The sequence below is a fragment of the Phyllostomus discolor genome, chromosome 6, assembly GCF_004126475.2.
Source record: "Phyllostomus discolor isolate MPI-MPIP mPhyDis1 chromosome 6, mPhyDis1.pri.v3, whole genome shotgun sequence".
Lineage (NCBI taxonomy): Eukaryota > Metazoa > Chordata > Mammalia > Chiroptera > Phyllostomidae > Phyllostomus > Phyllostomus discolor.
This window is the reverse complement of record NC_040908.2, coordinates 67,794,433-67,805,080: the sequence shown is the minus strand read 5'-3', so window position 1 is coordinate 67,805,080 and position 10,648 is coordinate 67,794,433. Positions and strand designations below refer to the sequence as shown.

Sequence of the window (10,648 nt, the reverse complement as noted above, 5' to 3'; positions counted from 1 at the left end):
GATGGAAGAAAATATGCCACATTTTGGCATATTATGCTTTATTGTTCCAAGAAAGGTAAAAATGCAACTGAAATGCAAAAAAAAAAAGATTTGTGCTGTGTATGGAGAAGGTGCTGTGACTGATCAAACATGTCAAAAGTGGTTTGTGAAGTTTCTTGGTACTATTGACATTTTGGCCAAATAATTCTTTGCTATGTTGCTGTCTTATGCATTGGAAGATGTTTAGCAGCACCCTTGGCCTCTACCTACCAGAAGCCAATAGTGGGAGGTAGCTGACATACTGAAAATATCCAAATCAATGAAGTTACTGGTGAAAACAAAATATGTATCTTTAGTTTACAGAAAAAACTAAATGGGCTTCCTTGCCAACCCAATAAAATAAGAAATTGTTTACATCATATGCATATACTAATGACATAACTTTTTAAATTAAATGGCAATAATACAAATAGCTAATATCAGTAAAATAGAGTAGTGTTCAGGTTTTTAATTCAAAGCCAATGAACAGAAAAGGTAGAAAAGATTTAGATTTTAGGGGAAATAAAGAAATGTCACTGGGCTTCTTACTCTATAGAACAAAGCTGCAACAGGCAAAAAAATAAATAAATAAAATGGCAATTAAATTGATTGTAGTACTTTAATGTTCTAAAGAAAACTTATTAAAATACAGATTTTTTTTAAAAAAATCTTACATTCTTGACAGATATAGCATCACCTACCTTTCTAAAAATTGTAGCAGTAAACAGAATTGTAGAAAATGTATGTTAATTAGGGGTACAATACTATAAATTTAAAACTCCTGACACACTGCTACTATCCACTGCTTTGAACTCAGATTGTGGCCTGGATTTTATGTCAGGTTGGTTCCAAAATGAAACATTGGGTTCCAGACCCATATCGGTAAACTTTGCCTATTTTGGCACAACTTCTCAAGCCAAGAAAGTATAGATCACAAAGAAAAATTTAACCAACCAATTATTTGAGATACCAAGAAAAGAAAGGAAATCAGTTTTTTTAAAAACACTTATCCCTCTTTTTATAAGCTTCTTTATTTACTCCGGATAGTTAACATGACAGTGTTCAATAGTGAAGTAAGCAGATTTTACACTCACTATTACTGTATGGATAGAAGAGCCATATGAATTTTTGTTTTTATAAGTCATCTCCGATCACTGCAATATGGCACATGAGAACAGAGATTCAGAGGCACAAAGTTAATAAATACATTTAACATTGTCAAGCATTCAAAAGATAAATGCAATCATATAGCAAAAAAAAAAAATCAGTTTGTAATTTTGACCTTTCCCAAGGATGTGAAGTATCTTTCATGTGTCAGAAATCTCTATAGCAAAGATTCCTATGAGAGAGAAAAAAATTGTGCAGATTAATATTTTAACTCACCAATTTTACCAAGTATAAAAAGTATATTCTAAGCAATAATTAAGATTTTATTTTCCCAGCTTCTGTGAAGGAAAACAGACACAGTGTGTATTTTTTTCTGCTCAGCTTTTACAAACTGTGATGCAACCATATCTTGGAATAATATTCAACAATAAAAGGAATAGACTATTATTACATACAATTTAAATGGATCTCATGGACATTGTGCTACATGAAAAAAGTCATTCTCAGAAAGTTTCATAAAGTTTATGATTCTATTTATATAACATTCTCAAAATGACAGCATTATAGAGATGGAGACAAATGAGCATTTGCCAGGGGTGGGGTGGCCTATGACTAGAAATATTATCACCAGGGAGAGTTCCGTGGTGCTGATGGAACAATTCAGTGTCTTGACTGTGGTGGTGAATTATGTGTGGTATGTAAAAAAAAAAAAAAAAAAGCACAGATACACAAATGACTGCATGCAAAAATAGAGAAAAATGAATAAGGCCTATAGATTAATTGTATTGTACTAATGTTAACCTTGTGGTTTGTAAAATATTGCCAATGGTAAACTGGAGGACGGATATGTGGAACTCTAACTATGTTTGCAACTACCTGCGAGACTGTTATTCTTTCCAAATAAAATGTGAAATAAAACAAAAATGGTACACCCATACAATGGAATACTATTCTGTGATTAAAAGGAACATGCAACAATATCTGGTGCATATAATAACCCTGGGAAATCTCAAATATATTATGCTGAGTGAAAGTCAGCCATTAGAGGATACATACAATATGATTCCATTTATATGACAACCTGGAAAAGGCAAAACTATAAGGACAGGAAACATACCAGTGGCTGGAGGAAAGCAAATTAAGTACATTTACTATTTCTAGATAATAGGTGGCCGTCAAAGAATACCATTTAAAACTAGCAGGAAAAGTTAAGTGAGGAGATCCAAGACAGCAGTGGAATAGGTGAAACCTACACTCACCTCCTCCCGGGACCAAGCTGGAATTACAACTAAAATATAGAACAATCAACCTGAATAACCAATGGAAGACTAGCCGAACAGAAGTCTCATAACTAAGGATTTACAGGAGAAGCCACGCTGAGAATGGTTAAGAAAGGTGGAGACATGAAAAGGGCTGGCCCACTTCAACAGACAGCAGCTGAGATTCTGCATGGATATCTCACCTGCAAAGGTTCCCCCTTAGGAGTATGGGGTCTCAAACCCAGGCTACCCAGCCCAGGCACCAGAGCCAAGAAGAAGAGCCCACATAACATCTAGCTGTGAAAATCAGCAGGGTTCTATCCTCTAGGGAAAAGCAGGAGTCTGTGACAGATCCAGGTACCCTCTTATAGGGCTAATACACAAAATCTTATTCATAGCCACTCACCCTGTGCTTTGGCAGAGGGAGGGCAGAGCATACTAGAATCCTGTGAAAAGAGACTAGGGAGAGAGATGAAGAAACAGATACCAGGACCCCCATGCTGAGTCCCTTTCACACACCACAAATGCCATCTTTCTTGGATGGAGCACTTCCCTCCTTATGGCATCAGCAGGAGAAATGCAACAGCCCCCATATCTGGATTCCCTGTTGCCCTATCCTGTCAAGCTCTTGCCCTGCTAAGAAGTCAGCTTCTGGAGCTGTGGTGTAGTGTTCCCAGCAGACTCAGGGTATGTCAATAACTAAGCTGTGTGGCTTCAGGGCAAGGCCATTCCACCCCGTGGATCTGAGTGACACCTCCCCTCATGGGAAATATACTAACCCCACCATCTGGGCTCCTGGCAGCCCTGTCCTGCCAAGAAGGTCTGGGCAGAACCTGGGACAAACTGAGTTGTGTGGCAGAAGGACAGTGACCATTTTTCCCCTTGCATGTCCAACTGCTGCACAGCTCTCCCTTCACACAGCTAAATCTTGGTCTGTTTGGGCCTGATAAACTCTGCTGGCCTCACCCTGATGACTCCCTGAAACCCCACTACATTACTAAGGTCTGTGGGCACCTGGGAGGTAGGGAAAACTAGACTTGCTATGACCTGGGACTTTTACTGAGTGGCCTCATCCCCAGGACCAGCATGAGGAGTCTGAGCCTGTATCAGTCTGGTTAATACCACTCACCCCTACCTGGTGACTCATGGAGAAAATGCCTCATGCAACTTGGGTACTGCAGCAGCTCTTTTAGTTACTGAACCTAACTGGCAGTCAGCAGGTTGAGGTAGGTGGAGGCAGATCTCTAGGTACCTTGTGCCTTTTGCTGACCTGCTCCCAGACTCAGTGCTGGTGGAAACTGGCCTTGGTGCACAGCTTTGTTCTTCCCACACACACCCCAAGGCTCAGCAGAGGCAGCCACAAACTTTGGATCACTTTGTAGCTCTAAACAGGTTGCCTAGGACCATTCACAGGCAGCATCTGGCATTGGTCTACACTAGAGCCCTCCCAAAAAGGCCCCAGAGAAGACACAACCAGTGGCCAGCTTCAGGTAACATTGGAGCAGGATCCAATAAGCTTCACAAGTGGCATATCCACAGGGAGATCTTGTAAGGTGCTAGACCCTGCTGAGGTGAATTCTGCATGGTGTGGTCAGCACCTGCACAGCAGCACATACACTGTGATTGGGGTCAATATGCACAGTCAGTTAGCTGGTAGTGAAACCCACTCACAAATGGGCTAATAGCAAACTCAAGACTCAATTACAATAAGAGGGCTCACATAACCCACACAAGGGACATTTCTGGAGCATCCAGCTCAGGTGATCAGGAGAATGTGCCACTGAGTCCCACAGGACACCTACTAAACTAAATAAGGCCACCCTGCCAAGACTGCAAATGATAGCAGATCTACCTACACATAGAAACAAACAGAAGGAGGCAGCCAAAATGGGGGGACAAAGAAACACGGGCCAAATGAGAAAGCAGGAGAAATTGACAAAAAAAAGCTAAATAAAAGACACAATTAACTAGATATAGCTTTTTCAAAAAATTCTTACAAGAATGTTTAAAGAATTTAGTGAGAACTTCAAAAAAGAGGTAACAAGAACAAACGATATAGAAACCATAAAAAAAGTTGGATGAAGCAGAGGATTCATTCAGTGATTTGAATGAAAAGGTAGCAGATAACACTCAATCAGAGCAGCAACAAGAAAAAAGAATTTTAAAAAATGAGGATACTTAAAGAGACCTTTGGGACAGCATGAAGCATAACAACATCCACATCACAGGGTTACCAGAAGAGAGAGGGCAAGGGATTGAAACCTTTTTAGAGAAATAATGGTTGAAAAATTTCCTAACCTGATGAAGGAAAAAGACACACAGGTTCAAGAGCACAGAAAGTCCCAAATAAGATGAACCCATAGAGGCCCACACCAAGACACATTGTAATTAAAATGGCAAAAGTTAAAGACAAAGAATCTTAAAAGCAGCAGGAAAAGACAGCTACCACAAGGGAGTTCACAGAAGACTGTCAGCTTATTTCTCAACAATAAAATTTTTAGCTAGAAGAGATTGCCATGAAATATTCAAAGTGATGAAAAGCAAGAACCTCCACCCAAGATTACTTTACACAGCAAGGCTATCATTTAAAATTCAAAGAGACATAAAGTCTGCCAAGACAAGAAAAAACTAAAAGAATTAATTGCAAATAAACCAGTATTACAAGAAATGTTAAAGGGTCTGAAGAAGGAAGAGGAGAAGAAGGGAAAAAGAAGGGGGAGGAGGAAGAACAACAAAACAGAAGAACATAGCTGTAAAGAATAAAATGACAATAAATTTGTAGCTATCACTTTAAATGTAAATGGATTAAATGTTCCAATTGAAAGACATATGATAGTTGAATGGATAAGAAAACAAGGCATATAAATATATGCTGTCTATAAAGCACTACTTCAGAACAAAAGATACATTTGGACAAAAGTCAAAGGGTTGGAAAAAGATATTTCATGTAAATAGAAAGGGAAAAAAGCTGGGGGGAGCAATACTTACATCTGACTAAAGAGACTTTTTAATAAGAGACAAAGGACAACACACAATGATAAAGGGACCAATCCAACAAGAGAATATAACCTTTTCAAACATTGATGCACCCAACATAAGAGCACCTAAATATATAAAGCAATTGAGGGACACCAAAGGAGAGAGGCAATAATACAGTCAGAGTAGTGTATTTTAATACCCCATTGACATCAATGGATAGATCTACCAGACAGAAAATCAACAAGGAAATTGTAGCCTTAAAGATGCAATGGACCAATAGATTTAATTCATATTTTCAGAGCATTTCATCTGAAAGCACCAGAATATACATTCTTTTTAAGGGCACATGGAACATTTTCTAGGATAGAACACGTGTTAGAAGACACACACCAAAAAAACTCAATAAATTTAAGAATATTAAAATCATATCAAGCATCTTTTCTAACCATAATGCTATACAACTAAAAATCAACTGCAAGAAAAAAACTGAAAAACACACAAAGACATGGAGGCTAATAAAATGTTACTAAACAATGAATGGGTCAACAATGAAATCAAGGAAGAAATCAAAACATATCTTGAAGCAATGAAAATGAAAACGAAATAACCCAAAATCAATGAAACACATTGAAGCAGTCCTGAGAGGGAACCTCATATGTTCCAGACCTACATCAAGAAACAAGAAAAATCTCAAATAATCTAACTTCACATTTAAAAGAACTTGAAAAAAGAACAACAAATAAAGTCCAAAGTGAGTAAAAGAAAGGGGTAAAGATCAGAGTAGAAATAATGTCCAAAAAACAAAGAAAAAAAATAATACAAAGACCAATGATAAACCAGATTGAAAAACCTTAACCAGACTCATCAAGAAAAAAGAGAAAGGACCCAAATAAATAAAACCAGAAGTGAAAGAGAAATAACAACCAACACCAAAGAAATACAAAGGATGGTAAGGAAACATTATGAATAAGTATACACCAACAAGTTGGACAATCTGGATGAAATGGATAAATTCCTAAAAACATACTATCTTTCAAAACTGAATCAGGAAGATTCAGAGAATCTGAATAGTGGGATTACAACTATTGAAATTGAAGCATTCATCAAAAAACTTCCACCAAAAAAATGCCCTGGACAACATGGCCTCACAGGTGAATTTTACCATTCAAAGAATTAACAACCATCCTTCTCAAAATATTCCAGAAAATTCCAGAAAAGGGAAGACTGCCAAGCTCATATTATGAGGCCAGCATTATCCTAAATCCTAAACCAGATGCGGACATTGCAAAGAATGATTAAGATATGTTAAAATGCTCAATAAAATGTTAGCAAGTCAAATCTAGCAATACATTAAAAAGATTATATACCATGATCAAGTAAGGATTATTCAGGGGGTGAAGGATTGGTACAATGTCCACATCAATAAACATGATACACCACATTAAAAAATGAAGGATAAAAATCACATGATCATATGAATAGATGCACAAAAAGCACTTGATAAAATCCAGCACCCATTTATGATAAAAACTTTCAGCAAAGTGGGAATAGAGGGAAAAACCTCAACATAATAAAGGTTATATGTGACATATCCACAGCCAACATCATAATGAATGGACAAAAACTACATGTGTTTCCCTTAAGATCAGGAACCAGAAGGGATGTTCACTTTCACCACTCTTATTCAACATGGTACTGGAAGTCCTAGCCACAGCAATTAGACATGAAGAAAAACAAAAGGCACCAAAATTAGAAAGGAAGAAGTAAAACTGTCACTCTTTGCAGATAACATGATACTGTTTATAGAGAACCCTAGAGATTCCCCCAAGAAACTACAAGCACTGATAAATGAATTCAGTCAAATAACAGGATACAAAATAAATACCAAGAAATAAGTTGCATTTTTATACACCACTAATGAGCTATCAGAAAGAGAAACTAAGAAACCAATCCCATATACAATAGTATCAAAAAGCTTAAAATACCTAGAAATAAATTTAACCAAGGATGTAAAAGGCCTATACTTAGAAAATTATAAGACACTGAAGAAAGAAGGTGAAGAGAATACAAATACATGGAAGCATACACCGTGTTCATGGATAGGAAGAATTAACATCATTAAAATACCCATCCTTTCCAAAGCAATCTATAGATTCAGTGCAATTCCAATCAAGATACCAATGGCATATCTCACAGAATTAGAACAAATATTCCAAATATTTACATGGAACCACAAAAGACCCTAATTAACCAAAGCAATTTTGAGAAAGAACAAAATTGCAGGTATCACCGTACATGATATCAAACTATACTACAAAGCCATAATACTCAAACAGCATGGTACTGGCATAAAAACAGATTTATAGATCAAATGGAAAAGAATAAAGAGCCCAGAAATAAAGCTGCACGTGTATGGTCAATTAATATTTGATAAAAAAGGCAAGAACATACAATGGAGTAACTACAGTCTATTCAATAAATGGTGTTGGGAAAATTGGACAGAAAATGTACAACCCGCCTTGCCCCAAACTAGACCACCTTCTTACACCACACACAAGAATAAACTCAAGATGGATTAAAGGCTTAAATGTAAAGACTTGAAATCATAAAAGTCCTAGAAGAAAACGTATGCAGTAAAACCTCAAACATTTCTTATAGCAATATTTTTTCTGATATATCTCTTCCCAGCAACAGAAACAATAAAAAAAAAATGGGACAATCAAGTTGAAAAGTTCTACACAGCAGAGAAAGTCGTTAACAAAATGAAAAGATGATGCACTAAATGGGAGAACATTTACAGCAAAGATATATCTGATAAGGGATTAATATCCAAATTTGTAAGGAACTCAGACAACTCAACATCAAAAATACAACTGAATTTAAAAATGGGCAAAAGATCTGAATAGACACTTCTCCAAAGAAAAAACAGACATATGAAAAGATGCTCAATGTCACTAACATCAGAGAAATGCAAATTGAAACCACAATTAGATGTTACCTGATACCTGTCAGAATGGCTATCATCAATAAATCAACAAACAGCAAGTGCTGGTGAGGATGTGGAGAAAAGGGAACCCTCATATACTGCTGGTGTGAATGCAGACTGGTGCAGCCACTGTGGAAAATGGTATGGAGTTTCTTCAAAAAATTGAAAATGGACCTGTCTTATGACCTAATGATTACACTTCTGGAAATATATCCAAAGAAACCCGAAATACTAATTCAAAAGAATATATGCACTCCTGTGTCCATTATAGTCTTATTTACAATATCCTGGATTTTGAAGCAGCCCAAATGTCCATCAGTGGATGAGTGGGTGAAAAAAAGCTGTAGTAAATTTATGCAATGGAATGCTTCTACCCTTTATGACAACATGGACAGATCTGGAGAGCATTATGCTAAGTGAAATAAGCCAGTAAGAAAAGGACAAGTACAATGTGATTTCACTCATATGTGGAATCTAATGAATGAAGTAAACTAACAAAATGGAAACAGACTCATAGATCAATGACAGACTGACAGCTGTCAGAGGGGAGGGCAGTTACCAGGTTGGGTGAAAAAAGTCAAGTGATTAAGTCAGAAAAAAAAAACCCTCATAGACATAGATAATAGTATGGTGATTACAGGAGGGGAAGGGGGTTGGAGGATATATAAGAGGGTGTGGGGGGGATGAGAAGGAGATATGGTGATGGAAGGAGACTTGACTTGGGGTGGTGAACACACAAAACAATGTACAGATGATGTATTATAAAATTGTACACCTGAAACCTATATAATTTTATTAACCAATGTCATTCCAATAAATTCAATAAAAGGAAAAAAGGATTAAGGGCACCACTGGAAGTATTAATAGAAAGGTAATGGCTATAAATAAAACACACACATTCCTGAATATCGAAAGAAATGTTCAAAAGCAAAGAAGAATAAACATATTGAGAAAGAAATACAGTAAATGTCACAGAATACACAGAAGTATCATCAGATGATATGACAAAGTTGAGACCAAATTTAATAGTCATCTCAATAATGTGAAGGAGTTTAATTTACCTATTATTTCAGAGAATAATTTCAAATGGCTCAAAAAACAGAACTCTAATCCATACTATATATAAGAGAATACATAAAATGAAGTGATTAAAAAAGCTAAAGATGAAGAGTTTGACAAAGATTTACCAAACAAATGAAGACAACAAAGAAAGAGGAGTTTAAACAATCATGACAGATAAAGTAGATTCCAAGCCCCTACCATCTCCAAAAAATTAAATGTGTTAGAAAGGGACACTTCATAAAAGGAGCACATTCAACAATAAAGATATGACAGTTCAGAATATCTATGCAACAGATAAAACCACAAAACACCTACATAAAATAAAATTTATAGGAAACAAGAAGAAACAAAAACATACTAATAATAGATTTTAAAAATATTCCTAGAAGACTTCTGGTCCAGACAGAAGCCTAAGTAAATATGCTTCACTTTCTCACACAACCAAAAGAAGGCCAACTAATTTAAGAACAGAAAACAAGACTTCTGGTCAGGATGGAGGCATAGGTAGACACACTCTGCCTCTTCTCACAACCAAAAGAAGGACAACAACAAATTTAAAAACAAAAAACAACTAGAACTGCCAGAAAACTGAACTGTACAAAAGTCCAACAACCAAGGAGTTAAAAAAGAAACATTCATTCAGACTGGTAGGAGGGGTGGAGATGGGCAGCCAGGTGGAGAGGACTCATGGCAAGGTGGAGGCTGGTGGACCCAGCAAGGCAGAAAATTTTGAACTGGGCAGTCCCACATTTGACTGGGAGGAACAACTGGGGAGCGAGAAAGACCACACAACCCAGGGTTCCAGCGCAGGGGGAAATACAGCCTCAGGCCTCTGACTGAAAATACCTCTGGGGGTTGAGATGTCAATGGGAGAAACTCCCAGCCTCACAGAAAAGCTTGTTGGAGAGACCCACAGGGTCCTAGAACCACACAAACCTACCCACCCAGGAATCAGAACCAGAAGGGCCCAATTTGATTGTGGGAAGCAGAGGAAGTGACTGAAAACTGGAAGAGAGTGCAGCAAGTTGCACCATTCCCTCTCGGACCCCTCCCCCACCTACAGGGTCACAATGCAGTGATGTGGGTTGCCCCACCCTGGTGAACACCTAAGGTTCCACCCCTTATACAGTAAACAGGTGTGCTGAGACAAAAAAAAAAAGACCCAAATGAAAAAACAGATCAAAACTCCAGAAAAAACACAACTAAGCGATGAAGACATAGCAAACCTATCAGATGC

The 10,648-nt window shown here is 37.2% G+C and overlaps 1 protein-coding gene across 7 annotated transcripts in view; it reads right to left on the bottom strand.

Moving 5' to 3' along the window:
* Nucleotides 1-623: 623 nt before the first annotated feature.
* TSGA10 (testis specific 10) overlaps nucleotides 624-10,648 on the bottom strand; it is a 158,069-nt gene continuing 148,044 nt past the window's right edge. For 6 of the 7 annotated variants that reach the window (XM_036028303.1, XM_028517268.2, XM_036028301.1 and 3 more), the window contains one exon: nucleotides 624-1,357. In XM_036028303.1, the coding sequence (XP_035884196.1) occupies nucleotides 1,333-1,357 (25 nt within the window). In that variant the 3' untranslated portion in view covers nucleotides 624-1,332. The remainder of the gene's footprint in view (nucleotides 1,358-10,648) is intronic. The other variant, XM_028517269.2, reaches the window with a different exon arrangement.